Here is a 26,213-nt window from a genome sequence, read left to right as displayed (position 1 = left end):
TACATCGAGCCAAGCATCTTGAGAGTTTTTGAAGAAAATCATGTGCCATATGGTGTAGTCAACAGACTATAAGGTAAACAGGCTCACTGCCTTTATTCCTGATGAAGGGCTTTTGCCCGAAACATCGATTTCGCTGCTCGTTGGATGCTGCCTGAACTGCTGTGCTCTTCCAGCACCACTAATCCAGTATTTGGTTTTCAGCATCTGCAGTCATTGTTTTTACCTATAAGGTAAAAGTGAAGGACACCGAACATTGGACAAGTTTGAGTTGATTTCAGAGAATCAGCAGTGAATTTGTGAAGGGAGGTCTTCACCACCTAATCCAGTTGATCTTTTTTGAGGGAACCATTATGTAATGATTTAATTGAATCAAAGGACAACAACTAGTCAAGGGGCTGAACTGGCTAGCACTATTCTTACAAATGCATTTACAGCATTCATCTAGATCACATGACATAATCTATGTCATCTGTGCTACAAGCTCGATTGCCCAGAGGTTTATTTCACTTTCAATCCAAACATACACAAAAAATGCACCATATAATGTTCAGACATTATATGGACAGCAACTGTGAACAGCAGTTTATAACTGTAGTAGTACTGAGAGAGAATAACATAAGTCTAGACTTTTATGTTAATAAGTTAACAAGTCTTACTTTTGAACTGCATGCAATTAAAGGTTGCAAAGCCTATTTCAGTTTGTATAAGAAAGCTGAACTTTATTATGTGTTACATACCAATAGAAAAACCAAATCAGTAAAAAGCAGCAAGCCAGCAATGTTAAAACTATCTCATGGATTTTTGATTGCCTGCTCTAACTTCTCAGTAGATCAGAGTCAAATTTTGTTTGCTAATAGCAGAAAAATCTTTGGGATGTTTTACAATATTACAGGTGTATATGGTAACAATAGCTGTTGGCCTTAGAACTCCATATTCACGATTAATTTTATAGCTATGGTCATTTACCAGTCATTACAAGTGCAGAGAAAAAGAAAACTAATCCTGGAAAGGAAATTCAAGGAGGAAGTACAAACAAGTATTTTCTTTACTAACCATTGTGCTACCATCAATACTGCCAGAATGGAAAAAAATAATATTTGAAGTATGATACTACTTGTGAATTTAAATATTTTGAATTTAAATTCTCAGTCAATGCAGAGTAACACACTCATAAGAGGTAGGTTTGTGTTGGTTTAGATTCTTGATAAGCAAGGAAGTACAGAGTTATCAGGCGGGAATATGGAGAAATTAGATCAGACATGATCTTATTAATCAGGCTGGAGGGGATAGGTGTCCACTCCTGCTCCTAATTCAGATGTTCACAAGTGACTATATGATAATGCCAACAGAATAACTATTATAAACACAGTCTTTGAAGAAAACTAATGTTTAATGATTGCACTGACAACATTGGGATAAATCAAAAATCTGAATTGGAAATAACTAGAATTACCATTTTAAAAGAAACACAGCTTTGTAATGTCAATGATGTAATTGGTGAAAATTATAGACCACTTTCCTGGGTCTTGCTACAAGTATAATAGGAGTGAGCTGATCTATACTCCTTTTAATCTTCTAAGTGTCAGTCAGTATTATGTAGCAAATGGTATCTTAGTATTACTTTGCAGCTTAACTAAACAACAAAAAAATCCTTTTTTATTTTGTAAGTTATATTTGTTTTTATGCAGGTTTTTTTGCAGGTTTGTGTAGAGCTTATCAAGCACAAACTTTGACTGTGGGGATACTATAATTAGGTAAAACATGGTATTAAGTGATCATGACATTTAAAATCTCTCAATAGATGAACTATTATGTTGGTTGTCATTGTAGTCTCACATATTTGCTTCAAATCTCTAATCTGTGTCTCCCATGTGTGAAGTGATAGTCAGATCCATTCCATTAAACGATCATTGGCAATACTCAAAGACAATGAAAACACTCCACAACTTAAAATGAAATTACTGTGTATTCACATAAGGAAATGGCAAGATTGCATTAGAACTAAATCTATTCTATTAGTTAGGATGACAGAAGGCCAATGAAAGCACACCGCACTGACTCAGGCATGATATTGACTTGTTTGGACCAAAATGCTTCACTTATAGATCCAGTTTAACCATACATGAATGAGGTAAAATGTATTCTGATGAACAAATGAACTCAATGCAATTGATTGTGGTTAATTAGTACAATAATTGTAATAAAACGTTTTTTCTAATATTTCAACTAATTGAAAGTAGAGATCTTTAAGAAAATACTAGTGTAATTTCTGTTGTGTTGCTCAGTGCAAATCAGACGATCCCTCAATCATAAGACTGGTATGTAATGAAATGAAATATATACAGGTGATCTTTCATAGCCTGCGAAAACCTCTACTTTTCTATAACTACTTATCTTGTCTTCTTGTTACGAATTACATTGTTTCCCATTTGACTCTCATACATTTGGGGTCATACTAAATTTTTTATTAGCTCTCTCATTTTCTCTCCTTCTGGTTACATATTCTCTGGTATTGATATCCTTTGTACTACATTCTTTATTTTTTCTTTGTATTTATATTTGTTTTGATCTGATCCTCTACACACTTTAATACATTCACTTTGTCGGTGTATTCTGTGTGTTTTACTTCACTTAGAGTTTTCATTCATCAGAGAGATGTGGAATCCCACTCAAAATTTCTAATCAATCTTGTGTGTCAAGATTAAGCAGGAGCAGGTCCAGCTCTATAACTATTTTATTATTGTTGCAGTATTCATATCTGCTACTGAGTTCTCCCTAGTATCCTGGCCAAAATTTGTAGCAGAATACAGTGAAATATGTCTTCAGTATCAGATTGCTATTTGTTAAAAGTCACAGTTAGCAAATTAATGTGTGCATGTAGATATTTCATTTATTTTTGTTACCATTTCTGCAGAAGCACAAGCCTGGAATTTGAAGCATGTACCTGGTCACAAGCACTTTTTCAAACATTGACAAGTTCATTCAAAAGTCTTACCTTTTTGCAGACCATTTCAAAATTGAGGTTTCTCTGAAGTGCAGTTTTAGAAATATAATCTGGTTTCAAATCCTATGTAAGAGATAACAACATTTTAGTTTTTTGCATTTCCTACATTGCAAACATGGTTACACATCAAAAGTACATCATTGACTGTAAAGTACTTCAGACAATCAATAGAGGTGAAAAGCACAGTATGATTGCAAGCCTTGGTTTTATTTTTCTTCTTTAAAAGCTATAAAAATGGTTATGAAATTCTTTTGCTCTTCATCATTGTGTAGCTCTTTACATTAGTATAAACACAACAGACTTTTTTCTGAGAACCTGGGAGAGTGCAACCGAGGAGAACACTAAAAGCATATTTGAATTTATCAAGGGTGCTTAGAAAGGTTTCTTAGTGAGTTCTGTTATACAGCACATCAGATTGAATTTTAGCTCTGTCCCTGCATTATACTGCAACTTGATGTTCTCGTGTACAACCTAAAAGCATATCCTTATCAACATTATCATGAGACAAAGAACTCTTTTGGCAAACTAGCATGGCCTGATGGGATGCATCTTAGAAACCAAAGAATGGTGATATAGGAAATTGCATCAGTGCAAAAAAATATATTTTTCAGATTTGTGTTGAGTGTGGATGCATGGTAACTAACTGGAAATTGGCCAATGTCAGACCTATTTTTAGAAAGGAAGATGAAACTAATCTGGGTAATTGCACAGGCAAAAGTGAGGACTGCAGACGCTGGAAACCAGAGTTTAGATCAGAGTTGTGCTGGAAAAGCACAGCAGGTCAGGCAGCATCCGAGGAGCAGAAAAATCGACGTTTCGGGCAAAAGCCCTTCATCAGGAAGGTAATTACATGCCAATTAACTTCGCATCTGTGCTGAGGGAAATTTTAGTTTCTAAATTAAGGATGAAGCTATGGATGAAAGAAATGAAAGTAGTCAATATGGATTTTAGAATGAGTAATCGAGCTCAATAAACTTCACAAAATCCTCTGACAGAGTAAAATAAACTGGAGGTTGGAGAAATGCATCTATGAATATAGTGTTGACGGAGGTTAGGTGATCCTTTCACCCCAGTGGACACACAAAATAAAGATTTTGTATAGAGAAAGAAACATAGATTTTATGGAGTGGGATACAAGTGGCTATTGCAAATCCACAGGATTCAGGGTCACAGAGTCTTTTAAAGTATTTAAATATAGACTTGGGAGTGATGTCAACACTCGCAGATGGTTTCGAAATAAGGAGATGGATAAGGAATACACTTTAAAAGAAACACTTCATTGGCTGTGAAGTCAACTGAGGCCACGGTTCCCTGTGGGCTCAGGATAGCCTGGCCTGTGAACATTTGTGCTTTCTGAAATGCACACTCTATCTGTGTGCAACTTTGCCCAGAATATTTGTCTTGAGAGGAGTGCATCCATAGGTGAGGCTGTTCGAAGATCTCAGCTGTGGAATGAAACAGTTCAACTCTTCTGTAAGTCCCTTTAGCATCATCACTCTTCACTCACACCACTCTACAACGCAGGTCACCTGTAGTTCTGCTTGATGTCCCCTGCCCCTTTCAGATTGCCCTTGATCCCTCTCAGATAGCTCATGCCATCTCCTGTCCACTCATTCAGATTTTGGAATTTTTATCTGCGTTCCAATATCCAAGTCTTTTATATGCGGATTGATAAAAAAGAACATGCCCGGACAACACCACGTTCTACAGTCTACCAGTCTGAAAAATAGCCTGCTGTCATGACTTACTGTTCTTTATATTGCTATTTTTTTTAATCCATGTTTACATGGACCTTCACAGTCTATGGTTATAATTTTGTTCAATTATGAACAGAAACATAGAAAATAGGAGCCAAGATAGGCCATTTGGCCCTTTGAGTCTGCTTCGCCACTCAACAATCATAACTGATCATCTGACTCAATACCCTGTTCCTACTTATAACATAGAACAGTACAGCACAGGATCAGGCCCATTGGCCCACCATATCCATACCAACCACAATGCCAATCTAAACTAAACCCATCTGCCTGGCCTGTATGCCTCTATGGCCCTGCCTATTCATGTCCAATGGCTTTTAGACGTTGCAAAAGTATCTGTTTCCAACCCCATCCCGGACAATGCATTCAAGGTACCAACCACACCCTGCCTAAAAAAAAACTTGCCTCGCACATATCCTTTAAACTTTTCCTCTCTCACCTTAAACCTAGACCCCTGGGCATTTGAAATTTCCACCCTGGGAAAGAGACTCTGACTATTCACTCTAACCATTCCTCTCATAACTTTATATCAGGGTGCCCCTCAGCTTCACAATGTTCTAGTGAAAACAGTCCAAGTTTGGTCAACTTCTTATTATAGCTAATTTACTCCAATGCAGGCAGCATTCTGATAATTCTCTTTTGTGTACTGTCTCCAAAGCCTCTACATCCTTCATATATTTGGCAACCAGAACTGTACACAATACACCAAAATGTGGCCTCTCAAGGTTTATACAGCTGCAACATGATTTGTCAACATTTATACTCAATGCCCTGACCAATGAAAGCAAGCAGTGTAGTCCTTTTTTAAAAAAACTGCTTTATCCATTTGTGTTGATACTGTCAGGGAGCTATGGATTTGCACTCCAAGATTCCTCTGTATATCAATGCTCCTATGGGTCCTGTCATTTACTGTATACCTTCTTGTTTCATTTGATGTCCTAAAATGCATGACCTCACACTCATCTGGATTAAACTCAGATTTCCCCATGCAACTTTGCAACTGATCTACTTACTGCTGTATCCTTTGACAACATTCCTCATTATAAACAACTCCACTAAAACTCATGATATCTGCAAACTAACGAAGCAGACCACTTATATTTTAATCCAACTTATTTATATATATTACAAACATCAGAGGTCTCAACACTGATCCTTGCACAACACCACTGGCTACAGACCTCCAGGCAGAAAAACACCACTCCAAAACTACCCTGTGCTCTCTGACCAAGTCAGTTTGTATCCAACTTACCAAGTCATCACAGATCTCTTGTGACTTAATCTTCAGTATCAGGCTAGCATTACAGACCTAGTGAAATGCTTCAGTAAAGTTCATGCAGATAACACCCACAGCCCTACCCTTACCAATAACCTTCATCATCTCCTAAAAAAAAACTCAATCAGATTTGTGAGACAAGACTCCCCCCACGCGCCCCCCCACCCCACCACGCTCAAAACCATGCTAATTATCCCTAGTAAGTCAATTTTTTCCCCAAATGTGACTAAATCCTGTCCCTAAGACTCTTCGCCAATAATTTCCCTATCACCGATGTAAGGCTCACCAGTTTATAATTTCCTGGATTATCCTTGTTTTCCTTCTTAAACAAAGGATCAACACTGGCAAATCTGCAGTCTTGAGGGGCCTTGCCTCTGGCAAAAGCGAATACAAAAGATCATCTCTGTCAAACCTCCAGCAATTTCTGCCCTTGCACCATCAGGACCTGGGGACCTAACCACCATAATGATTTTCAAGACATACAACAGCACCTCTTCCTCCTCTGCAATATCAACGTGCCCTCGAATATCAACATAGGCCTCTCTCATCTTACCATCATCCATTTCCTTCTCTTTGGGTGAATACCAACGTGAAATATGATCCCTTCCCTCATATCCTTTGATCCCCTTCAGCTCCAAGTGCTTGGAAAGAGACAATGTTTTGCCTTTAATTATTTTCAGCAGTACCAAATTCCATAGGCTCACCACTCTCTTCATCCAAAGCCTAAATGGTTTATCCTGATCCTTAGACAACATTCATTGCATTTCCTTAGTCAATCTCTTTTTGTTACTTTGATACAAGTTTGATTTGATTAGTTAGCTGTGATACAAGACAGACATAAGAGCAGATATAGACCATTCAGCCCCTGAGTCTGCTCCGCCATCCAATGGCATCAAGGCTGATCCTTAACTACACTTTCCTGCCATAACCCTCAATTCCCTTACTGATTAAAAATCATAATCATCGCCTTGTATATACTCTACCCAGACTCTACAGCTCGCTGTCTGAAAAATTCCACGGTTTTACTAGCTATCTCTATTTTAAATATTATTCTGTGATTATGGCCTTTGGTTATAAACTCTATTTTGACAGATATATTTTATTAAATACAGGTGTGGGACATAGTCAAATTCTTCTCAAATATTAAAAATAAGACCAACAGCTCCTTCATCAACAGCACAGACTTTGCCAAAGTCAGGCATTGCACAGCATGTGCTGCGAGTTGGATCTATTTCCTTACCATTCTGCTTCCATTACTTTTGTATTAAGAAGCACTATAGTGCGAATAAACTGAGACCCAAGTTAACAACAGGAGCATTATACTCCTCAGCCAATGTAATGCAGGGACAGAAAGTAATTGACGATGAAACTGGTTGGATGAGTCAAATTAAATAAAGTACATAAAGAGAAATAAAGTGAGGGTGTGAACAATTGAATTGAGAAAGAGGAAAGAGAAACAGAACAGAAAAGAAAAACAATAAGAAAATAACAATTATAATTTAACTATTTCAAGCAGAGTTTTAACCCATGCAGAATAAGATGTTACAGTTTCAATTACTTTGGAAATAGGAACGAACTACAAGGTTGGGTCATGCTGCATATTGTACATCGATCTCTGCACTAAAAGAGAACACTATGAAAAAGCATCTAAACTTTATGTTTAGTTCAAGTTAAAAATCAAACAATTTTGCGGACAATAATGGGAGGTTGACGCAGGCTCCTATTTTTGCAAAGCCAATAATAGAGTTATGGAAATCATCTACCAATTTGTGGCAACTCTCGACTTGTGGCATAGCTTGTCATCACCACAAATTGTAGGATATTTGCTGCAGTAATAACGGTGTGTGCTGTGAACTTGTCAATATTTTTCCAGAGAATTCTGGATCATCAACTTGTTTGAAACAACGGATGAGAAACTGTCTTAGATTTGGAAAATCACATCATGAGGTTGTAAAGAACTTCAATTTGACCAAGTACAATTGGGGGAAAATAATTTCAACAAAGCTAGATGATACAGGAAGGATGGAAAGGTTAGCGGCCTGGGGGTGGCATGCACAAAAGACGGGGGGAGTGGCATTTTTGATTAGAGATAACATTATAGAGTCTTAGAGATGTACAGCACTGAAACAGACTCGAGGGAGGACATTCCTGGGAACGCAGCCGGAGAAGTTACTTTTATTTAGATTCCCTACAACGTGGAAACAGGCCCTTCAGCCCAACTAGTCCACACTGACCCTCCGAAGAGTAACCCACCCAGACCCATTTCCCTCTGACTAATGCACCTAACACTATGGGCAATTTAGCATGGCCAATTCACCTAACCTGTGGGAGCACCTGGAGGAAACCCACACAGACACGGGGAGAATCTGAAAACTCCATACAGACAGTTGCCTGAGGCTGGAATTGAACCTGCGACCGTGGTGCTGTGACGCTGCAGTGCTAACCACTGTGGAACTAAGAAAGAAGGGGATGATCACCTTATTGGGATTGTACTTGTACTATATATCCTCCTGTAATCAGCGCCAAATTGTCTCTGGCTAACTTGAACAAAAAAGTTTTTTGAAGAAGAAATAAAAAGAGGATTGATGAGGGCAGAACGATGGACATAATCTGGATGGACTTCAGTAACGTGTTCGACAAGGTTCCTCATGGTAGACTGGTTAGCAAGGTTAGATCACAATGATTGAGAGAGAATCAGCTATTTAGATACAGAACAGGCTTGAAGGTAGAAGACAGAGGATGGTGGTAGAGGGTTGTTTTTCAGACTGGAGGCCTGAAACCAGTGGAGTGACACAAGGATCGGTTTCATCATTTATACAAGTGAATTGAGTGTGAACATAGGAGGTATAGTTAGCAAGTTTGTAGATGACACCAAAATTGGCAGTGTAGTGTACAATGAAGATGGTCGTCACAGACTACAACGGGATCTTGATCAGATGGATCAATGGCTGAGGAGTGGCAGATGGAATTTGATTTAGATAAATGTGAGATGCTGCATTTTGGAAAGGCAAATCAGGGCAGGATGTATACACTTAATGGTAAGGTCCTGCAGAGTGTATGGGCCAAATACTGCCAAATGGGACTAGATTAATTTAGGATATCTGGTCAGCATGGACAAGCTGGTCAGAAGGCTCTGTTTCTGTGTTGTGCATGACTCTATAGCAACACTGAAAATTTTGTCTCTAATTTTTGCCCTACCTATAAATACTGAAAGTGATGTTGGGGATCCATGTGGAAAACTTGAATTACTAATAGCAGCAATTTTGTTTCTGCAGACAAGGGTGAAACTATTGATCAGATTATAAACAGCTATGTTTAAATGACCACTTAAATGCACAAGTTTGCTTCAACAATACGTTGTTTGCCAAAATTCATGAACTTAAATTTGGTCCAGTGCTGGTGTGAGGCCATTAAACCATCAACAGGAAAAACGTATTTATGACCACTACAAAAAGTTGTAATGTGCAGTTTACACAATGACAAAACAAAAATGGATTTAATTTAAATTTCATTAAAAGATGTAAGGACATCTTTTGGTTTGAAATTCAATCAGTATTGAAAAAGGGCTAGCATTCATCCACGGCACAATTTGGTTGTTCTGGTGGGCATGAATAGTCCAATGGCACTTTGTAATTTCTATTCAAAAGAAAAAGAGGGAACACTCCCAGTCAACTGGAAAAGTGTTTGCTGAATGAACATTACCAAAATACAATTAACTGGCCATGCTGCACATAATTTATTGCGCATGATTGCTTTTGGATGTTTTTAAGAGATGCAATTAGAATTTATTGGCCAAACCTTATTCTGGGCTTGACTAAACTTGAATTGCACACTTTCACATCTTGCATACTACACGCCCGACTTAAGTGACTTCACATGCTATATTTGTTTCTTGACAATGGGTTGTGGTGCAGTTTGCAAGCCACAAACCAGTGTTGAAGGAGTTTGGGTGGAGAGATGGACCTGTTAGAAAGGCCACTCCAGTTCTCCAACACAATATTCCAGCTCCTGTATTTAAAGGCCCTCCAAACCTCACCACTCTTTACCCCAACCATCATCATTGGCAGTCCTTCACAGATGCAAATGACTCTCTTCCACTCTAAGTGGCTGATCAGACCGATACAGCTTTATCGGACTCTGCCACACTTGGGTCAAAAGATGGCCATGGGAAGGTACGAGTGGGGCATTAGTATGGTCGTGCACTCCTTTCGCCGTTTTCACCTGGCTTCTACTTTTTCCTGATGGCAAGTCTTGAGGTGCTCAATGCCTTCACAGGTGCTCCTCCTCCACTTTTGATGGTCCTGGCCCAATGATTTGCAGGTGTCAGTGCAAATGCAGTACTTTGCCAGTGATGCCTTGATGGGGATCACCAGGGGCTTGCCTGCCATTTCAAAGTTCTTTGCCTCCCCCCCACCCCACCAAACACCATGCGAGTCTGTGCCTTCTCATGTTCACCATGTCATCCCTATATCCTGCATACAGTCTAAAATTCTCCTCCACTATACTAATCCTATGCTCTATTCATCTTCTATGCCAGAACAGATCATCCATGCCACCCCAATTCACTCACTTATCCTCCAAGTACCATCAAGATCCCCCTATTTGACACCTATGACCTCATGGGTCCATACTGCTGGAGATTTCCCCATATCACTCCATGTTCCCATGAATATAAAGAACTTACCTCGACGCCAACGGTCTTTTCGCAGCAGAGAGCGGCGGGAGCTGGGCGGAAGTTCAGACGGAGCGCAAAGCTGGTCGGGTAGGTAAGTGATTGTTATTAGAGTGGGTGTGTTCTAAACCCCAGGTCCTACAAAGTAGGGTCTCCCTCCCTCCCTCCTCCTCTAACCTTAATTAAGAGTCCACAGAGTTGCCATAGGAAGAGGGTCTAAGGAAGTTTAGATCGAAGAGTGAGGCTTCAGCTCAGGAATCTTGATAAGGAGGTTGAGTAAAGAGATTACGCCACAGTTGAAGAGGGTGAAGACATGACTGCTCAGCTGGTTCAGTGCGCTACGTGTTTGATGTGGCAAGTCAACGACTCTGGTGTGTCTGGCTCGTATATGTGTGGAAAGTGTGCGCACATTCAGCAATTGACCAAACATATTGCAGCACTGACGAAAGAACTCGAAGACCTTAGGCTCATCCGAGAGAACGAGATCTTTCTGGACAAGACCTTCAGTGATGTGATTACACCAATCATGCCAGAAGAGAGCAGAAGAGTGCAGACGATGAGGAAGGCAGAGAGGAGACAGGTGCAAGAGACGCCGGGAGAAGTACCTGTCAGGAACAAGTTGAAGCTTTTGGAAACAGTAGAGTCTGATGACACTACCAGTTCGCAAGGCGGCCATGTTTGTCAATCAAAAGTTGCCGCAGAAGCAGAGCGGAAGAGTCGGACATCGCAGAGAGCCGTGGTAATAGGGGACTCCATCGTGAGAGGAACTGACCGGGGTTTTTGTGGCAGCAGACGGGATTTAAGGATGGTGTGTTGCTTTCCTGGTGCTAGAGTGAAAGACATCGCGGACAGAGTGCAGGACATCCTCAAGGACGAGGGTGAAGAGCCCGAGGTGGTGGTACACGTCGGCACAAATGATGTCGGGAAGAAGAGGAGGAACATACTACAGCGAGACTTCGCAGAACTAGGAAGAAGGCTAAAAAGCAGGACGTCCAAGGTGGTTATCTCCAGTTTGCTTCCAGTTCCTCGGGCTAGTGTGGCCAGAAACCGGGAGATAATGGACTTGAACGTGTGGCTGGGAAACTAGTGCAGGAAGCAAGGTTTCAAGTTCTTGGATCACTGGGGTATATTTTATGGTAACCATAAATTCTACAAGAGAGACGGCTTGCACCTTAATAGAACAGGGATCGGCATTCTGGCAGGCAGGTTTTCTGCTGCAACACCGCTACATTTAAACTAAGTAGCCGGGGGGAGGGGACAAGCTGGATGCTTAAAAAGGAAATTGAAGGGGTAGTTAGAACAAGAGAAGTCAAGAAAGACAACTGTATCAAGGAGGCAGAAAACTGGAAAAGGCATCATGCTGTAAAGTTGAGTGAAATAAGGGTTGAGGGGAAGGGTGAGAGCAGTAACAAATTAAAAATTCTATATATGAATGCACGAAGCATTAGACACAAGGTGGATGAGTTTGAGGCTCTTTTGGAAATTGGCGGATACGATATTGTGGGGATAACTGAGACGTGGCTTCATGGGGACAGGGCCTGGGAAATGAATATTCAAGGCTACACGTGTTATCGTAAGGATAGACTGACTGGCAGAGGGGGTGGGGTGGCCTTGTTGGTAAGGGAGGATATTCAGTCCCTTGCGCGGGCGGACCTAGAGTCAGGGGATGTAGAGTCAGTGTGGATAGAGCTTCGAAACACTAAGGGTAAAAAGACCCTCATGGGAGTCATCTACAGGCCCCCAAACAGTAGTCTGGATGTTGGAGGTAAGTTGAATCAGGAGCTGAAATTGGCTTGTCGCAAAGATGTTACTACAGTTGTTATGGGGGATTTTAACATGCAGGTAGACTGGGAGAATCAGGATGGTATCGGGCCTCAAGAAAGAGACTTTGTGGAGTGCCTCAGAGATGGATTTTTAGAGCAGCTGGTGCTGGAGCCGACCAGGGATAAGGCGATTCTGGATCTGGTATTGTGTAACGAACCAGAATTGGTCAGTGACCTCGAAGTGAAGGAGCCATTGGGAAGTAGTGACCATAATACAATAAGCTTCAATCTGCAATTTGAGAGGGAGTGGGTACAATCTGAAGTGACAATATTTCAGTTGAATAAAGGGAAATATGGAGCTATGAGGGAGCAACTGGCCAAAGTTCAATGGTGCAATACCTTAACAGGGAAGACCGTGGAGGAACAATGGCGGATATTTCTGTGTATAATGCAGAAGATGCAGGATCAGTTCATTCCTAAAAGGAAGAAAGATCCCAGGAGGAGACATGGGCGGCCGTGGCTGACAAGGGAAGTAAAGAAACATATAAGGTTAAAAGAGAAAAAGTACAACTTAGCGAAGATAAGCAGGAAAGCGGAGGACTGGGAAGCTTTTAAAGAACAACAGAGGATTAGTAAGAAGGAAATACGCAGAGAAAAAATGAGGTACGAAGGTAAACTGGCCAAGAATATAAAGGAGGATAGTAAAAGCTTTTTTAGGTATGCCCAAGGCAAAAAAATGGTTAGGACAAAAATTGGGCCCTTGAAGACAGAAGCAGGGGAATATATTACTGGGAACGAAGAAATGGCAGAGGAATTAAATGGGTACTTCAGATCTGTGTTCACTGGGGAAGACACAAGCAATCTCCCTGAGGTAACAGTGGCTGAAGGACCTGAACTGAAGGGAATTTCTATTTGCCAGGATTTGGTGTTGGAGAGACTGTTAGGTCTGAAGGTTGATAAGTCTCCGGGACCTGATGGCCTGCATCCCAGGGTACTGAAGGAGGTGGCTCGGGAAATCGTGGATGCGCTGGTGATTATTTTCCAGAGTTCAATAGAATCGGGGTTGGTTCCTGAGGATTGGAGGGCGGCTAATGTTGTGCCACTTTTTAAGAAGGGTGGGCGGGAGAAAGCAGGAAATTATAGACCAGTTAGTCTGACCTCAGTGGTGGGAAAGATGCTGGAGTCTATTATAAAGGATGAAATTACGGCACATCTGGATAATAGTAACAAGATAGGACAGAGTCAGCATGGATTTATGAAGGGGAAATCATGCTTGACTAATCTTCTTGAATTTTTTGAGGATGTAACTCGGAAGATGGACGAGGGAGATCCAGTGGATGTACTGTACCTGGACTTTCAGAAAGCTTTTGATAAAGTCCCACACAAGAGGTTAGTGAGTAAAATTAGGGCACACGGGATTGGGGGCAAAGTACTAGATTGGATAGAGAATTGGTTGGCTAATAGGAAACAAAGGGTAGTGATTAACGGCTCCATTTCGAAATGGCAGGCAGTGACCAGTGGGGTACCGCAGGGATCCGTGCTGGGACCGCAGCTTTTTACAATATATGTAAATGATATAGAAGATGGTATCAGCAATAACATTAGCAAATTTGCTGATGACACAAAGCTAGGTGGTAGGGTGAAATGTGATGAGGATGTTAGGGGATTACAGGGTGACCTGGACAAGTTAGGTGAGTGGGCAGATGCATGGCAGATGCAGTTTAATGTGGATAAATGTCTGGTTATCCACTTTGGTGGCAAGAACAGGAAGGCAGATTACTACCTCAATGGTATCAAATTAGGTAAAGGGGCTGTTCAGAGAGATCTGGGTGTTCTTGTCCACCAGTCAATGAAGGCAAGCATGCAAGTACAGCAGGTCGTGAAGAAGGCTAATAGCATGCTGGCCTTCATAACAAGAGGGATTGAGTATAGAAGCAAAGAGGTGCTTCTGCAGCTGTACAGGGCCCTGGTGAGACCACACCTGGAGTACTGTGTACAGTTCTGGTCTCCAAATTTGAGGAAAGACATTCTGGCTATTGAGGGAGTGCAGCGTAGGTTCACGAGGTCAATTCCTGGAATGGCAGGATTGCCTTACACGGAAAGACTGAAGCGACTGGGCTTGTATACCCTTGAGTTTAGAAGACTGAGAGGGGATCTGATTGAAACGTATAGGATTATGAAAGGACTGGACACTCTGGCAGGAGGGAACATATTTCTGTTGATGGGGGAGTGCCGAACCAGAGGACACAACTTAAAAATACGGGGTAGACCATTTAGGACAGAGATGAGGAGAAACTATCTTCACCCAGAGAGTGGTGGCTGTGTGGAATGCTCTGCCCCAGAGGGCAGTGGAGGCCCAGTCTCTGGATTCTTTTAAGAAAGAATTGGATAGAGCTCTTAAAGATAGTGGAGTCAAGGGGTATGGAGATAAGGCTGGAACAGGATACTGATTAGGAATGATCAGCCATGATCATATTGAATGGCGGTGCAGGCTCGAAGGGCAGAATGGCCTACTCCTGCATCTATTGTCTATTGAATCCTGCATAGTTATTCACCAAATATTGCTCGGATTCCATGCAATGGAAAATGTATGAAATTCCTGGGGAAAGATTAACCTCTTGCCATCCAATAGAAACCTGGTTAGAGACAAAAAAAAACTGCAGATGCTGGATTCCAAGATAGACAAGCAGGAGGCTGGAAGAACACAGCAACCCAGACAACATCAGGAGGTGGAGAGGTCAATGTTTTGATTGTAACTCTTCTTCAGCACCTGCCACAGGTTACACCCGAAATATTGACTCCTTCACCTCATGATGCTGTCTGGCTTGCTGTATTCTTCCAGCCTCCTGCTTGTCTATCCATCCAATAAAAAACTGTCTAGCACTGATTTTAAAAAAGCTACACAAATTAAAACTAAACCTTCTTACACTTGGAGTCTTACTAGTTTGTCTCAACAAACTAGGAACCACAAAGGCACATTTGGTTATTATGACTAACTGAATGGACACCAAGTGTGTTGAAATCCAATAGAACTTGATACTCAGTGAAGCACTGATAATGGTCATTGTTGTCAAAACAATATACTTACTGGGAAGAGAAGAGCAGATTCTCAGTTCACCTTCAAGGCAGAGAGTGCCAATCATTGTAGGGAAACAAATGCTTACTTTTTCTCCCCAGTTTCAATTTTTTAAAAAAGTCAGCTAGATAAATCTAAATCACAGCTGAAAAAATGACAGCACACAAAGAAAAATGTGTTGATATTTTGTCCACTGTATTATAATGCTTCCTCAACTAGAAAAGCACTGACATACAAACAGACAAATGCACAAGGTTGGCTAGTGTAGTGGTGACCACACCTTTAAAGGACAGCTTCCTGACAGTGAAGCATTGTATCAAAACATCATAACATAAAAACTAACAGTTTGAAGTTTGACATTTAAAGGTGTGAAAATAATTTGCATTGACCTTTCAGAAAGTTCCCAAATCCCTGACAGTCTTTTCATTTTCTTGATGAGCTTCCAAAACTCAACACCATCAGATTAAAGTAATGTGTGTTAAGAAAGCCAATTTTTGTCTCTCATTTTAAACGGGGAATGCAACCTCAGTGAGGCCGAGCATATGGTCTGCACATCAGGTAGAGGGAAACAATGCAGCGTTAGGACACCAGTTCTTTTTGGAAGAAAATGATTTTCTTCTAAGCAACGTGATCCAGAAGCTGAACTATGCCTCTGAACCTTGTAAACATTAAAAAATTTGGATTACCATTCATGGCTACACAGTGTACCAACATGACATAGATAGGTCAACAGCAGAAAGCCTGTAGGAACTTTATTCTATTAAACCACAGTCCATCAGTACGAACATCATATCCAATGTAATTCCCATGCTCAAGAAACTATGTCCCATTATCTCTATCTTAGTTCAGTAATAAACTCGTAATACAAGGATGAGAAGAGTTGCTAGACACTACAACAGTGGCAAATAAATTTGAGGAATGAATAGATAGAAGGCAGGGTTTACAGAACATAGTAAGTTTTATCATCTCCTTTTTAAAATTATTAGCTGATTGGTCTGTTTGCAATTTGTGTGGAGCTGAATTATCTCCACCCACCAGGGCATAACGTGTTTCTTATTGGGAATTTCCGTCAAACTTTCTGGGGGAAAAAAGTATTGTCAAGCTCAACAACAATATCTTGCATATTACAAGGAATTTATGTACCATAAATTAAAATGACATTCAGGCAACTCTTTCATCAGGCAGGTGGTTGCACATGGCATAACAAGCTGTATGCTGCAGTCTATTTTCAGGGTGCCATCAGTCATTACCTTCTCACCCTAGTTGCTCCCTTGGTTATAGCTTTCACCTCTGTTCCCTGAACCTAAGGAATGCAGACTGGAATAGATGTGGTGGACAGCTGGTTAAGTCATTCATTGCCAGATCTGACAGGTCGACATAAAACACCAAATATTAGTCTCCTCTGCTGAAACTGATCACTTCACCAGTCACCCTGGAATGTAAAGATAACCTCACTTCCTTTTTTCAACTGCAAAGTGTCTTTAGTCTTTCTCACCTCTAACCATTAAGTGTAAGAAACTCTTGAGATGCTCTAAGGTTGAAATCTCTGTCACTGCTGCTACACTCTTTACCAATAGCCCATTGGATCACTGCCCTGGAATCTTCCTGCCGTCCTAGCCCTGAACTCACATCTTTCTTTAGTTTTCTCTCAACTTCTCTGATGCCACCTTGGAGGCTCACTAAGTACATGACACTCACCTCGTTCGCACTGAACACCGCACTCCCATGAAATTACTAACCAACTTCCATTCCTGGTTTCCATGTTCACTGTTCTCTCCCCTTGGATATTGCCTTGTACTCTCCTTGAAATCTGCCATCATTACCTACCTTCAGAAAACAAAAATCATTGCCTTGATCGGAGCAGCAATAAAAATTATTACCCCATCTCCAAATTCCATTTCCTCTGCAAGGCCCTCAAATGCATCAGCAGCAGTCAAATCCCATATTCCATTCTGAATTGCTTTCATCAGGTTTCTGTCTTGGTACAGCACTAAAATGGCTCTCAAAGTCAGAAATGACATTCTATACAACTCCAGTCAAGGTAAAGTCTCTCTCATTGTCATTCTTAACATTTCTGTAACTTTTGAAAATATTGTCCACTGTAATCTCATTGTCATAGACATCAATGTGGTTTCTTGATGCCCTTTAAGGAAGAAGATCTGCCATCCTTACTATTATAACCTCCAAATCCACAGAGATAGAGTTGACTCTTGACCACCCCTGTAAAATAGCCTCTCAATCTACTCTGATGTATCAAACTACTAAAAAGTCTAAACAAAAGCATGAAATCAGACAAACCACCAGACATCGACTGAGGCATTGGAAATTACTACAACAAATGCAATGCTGATGACCCTGCAAACTTCTCCTATCTCCCATATGTTGCTTGTGCCAAAATTGGAAGAGCTGTCCCAAAAATTAGTTTAAACAACTCCTGATATATTCAAATGCATAGAATCAGGCCTTAATGACAACACCCCAGAATCCACCATGGTCATCCCTAGGATTGTTCTCTCCTAGTGGCAGTATGTGACCACCAGAGGTGCTGATACAGTGGTTTAAAATTGTGAAGGAACATTCAAAACTGACTCCAGACGCCCATGAGGTCTCATAGCATCAAATTAAACATGGACAAGGAAACTGCCTCATCTGCTTCCTGTGGAGCACTACTCAAAGGACTCACTAAGGATGGCTAGTGCACAGAATGAACTCTGGGTGGGAGACTTCAATATCCATCAGAGTGGCTCGGTAGCATCACAAATGACTGAGCAGCTTGAGTGCTGGCCTGGGTCTGAAACTCATCCTCGCCAATCTACTGATTGTAGGTGTGTATGCCTACAGCAGTATAACAGCAGGAGTGACCCCTGAGCAGTCATTGTGAAGATAAAGTTCCACTTCACACTGATGCTTCACAATACTACTGTGATAAATGGGGCAGACGTATATGTAGGAGAATGATTCGAATGTACTGTCGCCAAGTTTGCTGAAGATGCAAAAAAACGGGTGGGAACACAAGTTGTTAGGGTAACGAAGTGTCTACAGAAGAATATTGACAGGTTAATTAGTGGGCAAAAGAACATTTCCAGATAGAATATGATGTGGGAGTATATGAGATTTTGCACTTTGGCCAGGAAAAATAAGAGAGCTGAATATTAATTAAATTGAGATCGCGTGCACAAAAATGCACGTTGGACACACAGAGGGATTTGGGGGTTGTTGTGCCCCCCAAATAACTAGCAAAGTTCAGTGGATAACAGGGAAAGTAAATGTAATGTTGGCTGTTATTTCTAGAGAGATAGAGAATAAAAACATGGAGGTCTTGTTAAATCTAGATAAGGCGCTAGTTTGACCACACCTTGGAAAACTGAACAGTTTTGTTATTTAAAGATATACTGTTAATGGAGAAAGTGCAGAGAAGGTTCACTAGGTTAATCCTAGGCACGGAGGGATTTTCTTATGAGAACAAGTTGAGTAGGTTGGGTTTATATTCCCTGGACATAAGAAGACTGAAAGGAGGCCTTACTGAAACATTGACAATTCTTACAGGTTTGATATGGTACATGCAGAGAGGTTGTTTCTCCATGTCGGAAGGGCTAGAGTACTTAATCTCAGAATGAGGGACCACCCATTTAAGATGAGAGAGAATTCCTTCAGACAATGCTGAATTTGTGGAATTCTTTATCACAGAGGGTTGTGAGACTAGATAATTGAGTATATTAAATGTTGGGGCAGACATTTTTAATCTGTATGAGAACCAAGGGTTATTGGGGGAAACTGAAGCTGAAAACTGTCCACTGGTCAGAATCATTTAATTTTGGTAGATTGTTAGGGTAGCCTCAATGTGAAACGGAAAGGCACGGTCGCTCAGTGGTTAGCACTGCTGCCTCACAGCACGTGGGTCCAATTCCACCGTTGGGCGACTGTCTGTGTGGAGTTTGCACATTCTCTGTGACTGCGTGGGTTTCCTCCGGGTGCTCCAGTTTCCTCCCACAGTCCAAAGATGTGCAGGTTAGGTTTGCGCTTCATTTTTAGGATTGCCTGGTGCTGCTCCTGGCTTGCACTCCTATATTCTTCATTGAACAAGAATGATCTCTTAGCTTGTTTAGGGATAAGCCAGGCCAGGAGATTACTTATTGTGTTTAAAATATAATTCTGCTGATGACCCACAGTGCCATGTGGATACCCATTTTGAATTGCTAGATGCTTTTGAAGTCTACCCCAATTATCACAGTGGTTTTGCTAAACATGATAGGAATATCGTCAATGTGAAGCGGAACTTTACCTCCACAATGACTGCACAGCTATTATACTGCTGTAAACATACACACCTACAATCAGTAGATTGGCGAGGATGAGTTTCAGACCCAGGCCAGCATTCAAGCTGCTCAGTCATTTGTGATGCTACTGAGCCATTCTGATGGATATTGAAGTCTCCCACCCAGAGTTCATGCTGTGCACTCGCTATCCTTCATTAGTCCTTTGAGTAGTGCGCCACAGGAAGCAGGTGAAGTGGTTTCCTTGCCTATGTTTAATTTATTGCTATGAAACTTCATGGGGGTCTGGAGTCAGTTTTGAGTGTTCCCAGGCCAATTCCTTCACAATTTTAAACCACTGTATCAGCACCTCTTGTGGTCACACACTGCTACAAGGCGAGAACAATCCTCGGGATGACCATGGTGGAGTCTGGGACGTTGTCATTAAGGCATGATTCTATGCATTTGAATATGTCAGGATGTTGTTTAAACTAATTTTTGGGACACCTCTTCCAATTTTGACTCAAGCCCCATATGGGAGATGGTGGACTTCACAAGGTCATCAGTGCTGTATTTATTGCAGTAATTTCCAGTCCCTCAGTCGATGTCTGGTGGTTTGTCTGATTTCACGCTTTTTTTAAGATTAGATTACTTACAGTGTGGAAACAGGCCCTTCGGCCCAACAAGTCCACACAGCCCCGCCGAAGCGCAACCCACCCATACCCCTGCATTTACCCCTTACCTAACACTACAGGCAATTTAGCACGGCCAATTCATCTGACCTGCACATCTTTGGACTGTGGGAGGAAACCGGAGCACCCGGAGGAAACCCACGCAGACACAGGGAGAACGTGCATACTCCACACAGGCGGGAATTGAACCCGGGTCTCTGGCGCTGTGAGGCAGCAGTGCTAACCACTGTGCCACCGTGCCGCCTTTTAGACTTTTTAGCAGTTTGATACATCAGAGTAGATTGAGAGGCTATTTTACAGGGGTGGTCAAGAGTCAACACTATCTCTGCGGATTTGGAGGTTATAATAGTAAGGATGGCAGATTTTCTTCCTTAAAGGGCATCAAGAAACCACATTGATGTCTATAACTATCGAGAATGGTTTGGTGGATGCCATTAGGCTAGCTTTTAATTCCAAAGTTTCTGCTGTGACCAGATTCAAACCATCGTTTCCAGAAAATTAGCCTGGATTCCTAGTCCAGTGACATTACCACTATGCTAACTGTCTTCCTCCCATCACACAATCATCTCCAACAGCCACATAATGCTTCACACTGCAGTCAGAAACATTCTTTAAAACAACTTGGGTATGCAAGAAGCAAATCAGTCACCAAGATCAGCGCAGTGATAGTATCAAATCAGGAGCTGATGGTAGAGTTTTCGTTTTACATCTGCACTGATTAGGTTTCTAATTATATCTGTTTCTTACAGACATTGGGCAACATTCTGAACAAGTCAGTACTTTCCCTGGATATTTTTTCCTCTTTAACGTCCAATTTATGCTTTGATTTAATTTCTGTATAACATTTATAAGCTAGTTATGTCACACAAAACATTTGATGGAAAAAAGTCCCTGAGTCAGTTAAAAAAAAAATATGAAGACAATATGTGTTATGTTCAGAACTCCAGCCAGAGGCTTTAATAACTGCTTTGAAAGCAGTTATGTTGCAGCTTAATTCAACGTACGTGTTCCACATCATGGCTCGAAGGAGTTCTCACTGACACACATGGAATCTATTCCAGTTTTTAACAGGTCATAATCAGTTGAGAAAACATATGTACCTCCATCTTTAAAAATCACATCAAACCTGACACGCATTCAAGCTTTCTGGGAATGTTTTTTGCTGTTTTAAATACAAACTGGAAATATTAACTCTGCTCTTCGCTCCACACTTATTGTTTGACTTGTTGAATATTTGTAGAATTTTCTTTCTTTTTACATGTCCAGCACCCACAAGCCCTTCAGTTCAACTCATCTACGCTAAACAGGTATCCTAAATGAATCTAGCCCTATGTCCCTCTGAACCCTTCCTTGTCATGCACCCATCCAGTTGCTTCTTAAATGTTGTAATTGAGCCAAACTCCACCACTTCCTCTGGCATTCCAAAGAAGTACCACACTGTGTGAAAAGGTTGCTCCTCAGGTCCTTTTTAAATTTTTCCCCTCTCCTCTTAAAACTATGCCCTCTAGTTATGAACTTCCCTACCCCAGGGAAAATAACTTGGCTATTCATCCTATCTATGACCCTCATGATATTATGGATGTTGACATGGTCACCTCTCAGCCTCCGCGCTTCAGGGAAAATAGTCCCAGCCTATTTGGCCTCTCCCAATAGCTCAAACCCTCCGACACTTGCAACATTCTTGTAAATGTTGTGATTCTCTTCGCCAAGCTGGGAATTTGTGTTGCAGACGTTTCGTCCCCTGTCTAGGTGACATCCTCAGTGCTTGGGAGTCTCCTGTGAAGCGCTTCTGTGATCTTTCCTCCGGCATTTGTAGTGGTTTGAATCTGTCGCTTCCGGTTGTCAGTTCCAGCTGTCCATTGCAGTGGCCGGTATAGTGGGTCCAGATCGATGTGCTTATTGATCGAATCTGTGGATGAATGCCATGCCTCTAGGAATTCCCTGGCTGTTCTCTGTTTGGCTTGTCCTATAATAGTAGTGTTGTCCCAGTTGAATTCATGTTGCTTGTCATCTGCGTGTGTGGCTACTAAGGATAGCTGGTCGTGTCGTTTCGTGGTTAGTTGATGTTCATGGATGCGGATCATTAGCTGTTACCAACACTACATTGGTTTTGTAGTGTACAAAATCCCATGCAAGGACTGCACAAAACACTATATAGGACAAACAGGAAGACAGCTAACGATCCGCATCCATGAACATCAACTAGCCACGAAACGACACGACCAGCTATCCTTAGTAGCCACACATGCAGATGACAAGCAACATGAATTCGGCTGGGACAACACTACTATTATAGGACAAGCCAAACAGAGAACAGCCAGGGAATTCCTAGAGGCATGGCACTCATCCACAGATTCAATCAATAAGCACATCGATCTGGACCCACTATACCGGCCACTGCAATGGACAGCTGGAACTGACCACCGGAAGCGACAGATTCAAACCACTACAAATGCCGGAGGAAAGATCACAGAAGTGCTTCACAGGAGACTCCCAAGCACTGAGGATGTCACCTAGACAGGGGACGAAACGTTTGCAAGACAAATTCCCAGCTCGGCAAACAGAACCACAACAACGAGCACCCGAGTTACAAATCTTCTCACAAACTTTGAATTCCTTGTAAATCTTTTCTGAACCCTTTCAAGTTCCACAACATCCTTCCTATAGCAGGGATTGCACGCAGTATTCCAAAGGTAGCCAAACCAATGTTCTGTACAGCCTCAACATGACCTCCCAACCTCTATACTCAATGCACTGATCAGTAAAGGAAAGCATATCAAAATGCCTTCTTCACTATCCTAACTACCTGGAACTCCACTTTCAAGGAATTATGAACTTGCACTCCAAGGTTTAGCAACACTCCGTAAGACCTTCCCATTACCTATATAAGTCCAAGCCTGATTTGCCTTTTGAAAATGCAGCAGCTTACATTTATCTAAATTAAACTCCATCTGCCCACTCCTCGGCCCACTGACCCATCTGGACAAGATCCTGTTGTATTCGGAGGTAACCTTCTTCACTGTCCACTACATTGATCCTTGTGGCACACTGCTGGTCACAAGCCTCCAGTCTTTGAGCCATTTGGGTATCCAAATAGCTAGTGTTCTCTGTATTTCATGTGATATAACCTTGCACCCCAGTCTACCAGTGGGAACCTTGTTGAACACCTTACTGAAGTCCATATAGATTATGTCCATCGCTCTACTCTCAATCTTCTTTGTTACTTCTTCAAAAACTCAAACAAGTTAGCAAGACATGATTTCTCATGCACAAAGCCATGCTGACTATCCCTAATCAGTCCTTGCCTTTCCAAATGCTTGTAAATCCAGGTCCTCAGGATTCCCTCCAAAAACTTGCCCATCACTGATGTCAGGCTCACCAGTCTATAGTTCTCTTTTCCGAACCATCTTTCTTAAATAGTGGCACCACATTAGCCAACCTTCAGTCTTCTGGCACCTTGCCTGTTGCTATCAATGATACAAATATCTCACAGCAAGGGACCCAATCACTTCCTTCGCTTCCCAGAGTTCTAGGGTACACCTGACCAGGTCCCAGGGATTTATCCACTTCTATGCGTTTTAAGACGTCCAGTACCTCCTCCACTGTAATATCTTTCAAGATGTCACTATTTATTTCCCCATGTTCTGTAATTTCCATATCCTTCTCCATGGCAAACACTGATGCAAAATACTCATTTAGTATCTCTCTCCATCTCCTGTGGTACCACACACTGGCGGCCTTGCTGGTCTTTAAGCGGTATTCTCTCCCTTTTGTTTTTAATGTATTTATAGAATCCCTTTGGATCCTCCTTAACTCTATTTGCCAAAGCTATCTCATGTCCCCTTTTTGCCCTCCTGATTTCTCTCTGAAGCATACTCCTAATGTATTTATACTTTTCTGAGGAGTCACTCGATTTCTGCTGTCTATACCTGACATATGCTTTCTTTTTATTCCTGACCAAAACCTCAATTTTTCTAGTCATCCAACATTCTCTGCACCTTCCTGTCTTGCCCTTCACCCTAACAGGAACATAATGCCTATGGACTCTCGTTATCTTATTTTTGAAGGCTTCCTATTTTCCAGCCATTCCTTGACCTGCAAACAGCTGTAACCAGTCAATGTTTGCAAGTTGTTGCCTAATACCTTCAAAATTAGCCTTCCTCTAATTTAGGGCTTCATCTTTTAGATCCAGTCTACCCTTTCCCATCACTATTTTGAAGCTAATGGAATTACGGTCACTGGTCCCAAAGTGTTCCCCCACTGATACCGCAGTCACTTGCCCTGCCTTATTTCCCCAAGAGTAGGCCACGTTTTGCATCTTTTTCAGTAGGTATATCCACATACAGAATCAAAAAACTTCCTTGTGCACACTTAAGCTCCTGTCCATCCAAGCCCTTAATACTATGGCAATCCCAGTCTATGTCTGGAAAGTTAAAATCTCCTGCCATAAGCACCCTATTATTCTTACAGATAACTGAGCTCTCCTTACAAATTTATTTCTCAATCTCCTGCTGACTAGATTAGATTACTTACAGATTAGATTAGATTAGATTAGATTACTTACAGTGTGGAAACAGGCCCTTCGACCCAACAAGTCCACACCGCCCCGCCGAAGCGCAACCCACCCATATCCCTACATCTACCCCTTACCTAACACTACGGGCAATTTAGCATGGCCAATTCACCTGACCAGCACATCTTTGGAGTGTGGGAGGAAACCGGAGCACCCGGAGGAAACCCACGCAACACGGGGAGAATGTGCAAACTCCACACAGAGTCGCCTGAGGCGGGAATTGAACCCGGGTCTCTGGTGCTGTGAGGCAGCAGTGGGAAACTGTGCCGCCCATAAAGTGGGACATCTATAATACAATCCCAATAATACAATCATCCATTTCATATTTCTCAGCTCCACTTAAATAGTGTCCTTGGACATATTCCCAAAAACATTCTCCCTAAGCACAGCAGCAATGTTTTCCCTAATCAAATACCATGCTCCCTCCTTTCATGCCCCCCTTTCTATCCTTCCTATAGCATCTATACCCTGGAACATTAAGCTGCCAGTCTTGTCTATCCCTGATCCACGCCCCGAGTTCATTAGCCTTACCTGCTGGGCCTCTTGCATTGAAATAATGCAGTTTAGTTTATCAGCCCTACCTTTTTCTCTGCTTTGTTGCTGCCTGCCCTGACTGTTTGACTCTGTCTTTTTCGCAAATGCACCAATCCGAGACTGATATCTGTCTCCTTGCTCCCTCCCCCCTCCCTTACTAGTTTAAATCCTCCTGAGAAGCTCTAGCAAATCTCCCCACCAGTACATTAATAGGCGCAAAGATTCTCCCCACCACGTGCCAATTATGGTTGAGATGGCAATGAAATAGAGTCGAAACACGCGGCACTGGAAAAGCACAGCAAGCTAGGCAGCATCCAAGGTGCAGGAGAGTTGACATTTTGGGCATAAGCCAGACTCTCTTGCTCCTCGGATGCTGCCTGACCTGCTGTGCTTTTACAGCACCACACTTTTCAACTCTGGCTCTCCAGCAGCTGCAGTCCTCACTTTCTCCTAGTGGTAAAGAAGTAACTTACTTTGGTTGGATTTAACAAATGTTGTCAGAAACTGGGATCGAACATGAATGCTGTCTATTCCAACCTACAGAAAGGCTCTTATCGATCATTCAGATCATGTGCTTCTTTACCTTATCATGTGTAAAGTCTTTTTTGGAGAC

At 41.7% G+C, this 26,213-nt stretch overlaps 1 protein-coding gene across 1 annotated transcript in view; it reads right to left on the bottom strand.

Annotated features, from left to right (window-relative positions):
* The window catches only part of srfbp1 (serum response factor binding protein 1), a 215,260-nt gene that overhangs the window by 60,581 nt on the left and 128,466 nt on the right, over nucleotides 1-26,213 (bottom strand). The window contains exon 4 of the mRNA XM_072584334.1: nucleotides 2,996-3,067. Coding sequence (XP_072440435.1) covers nucleotides 2,996-3,067 — 72 coding nt within the window. The remainder of the gene's footprint in view (nucleotides 1-2,995; nucleotides 3,068-26,213) is intronic.

Source organism: Chiloscyllium punctatum, chromosome 2, assembly GCF_047496795.1.
Source record: "Chiloscyllium punctatum isolate Juve2018m chromosome 2, sChiPun1.3, whole genome shotgun sequence".
NCBI lineage: Eukaryota > Metazoa > Chordata > Chondrichthyes > Orectolobiformes > Hemiscylliidae > Chiloscyllium > Chiloscyllium punctatum.
The sequence above is the reverse complement of the archived record's forward strand: the minus strand, read 5'-3'. Positions and strand labels throughout refer to the sequence as shown.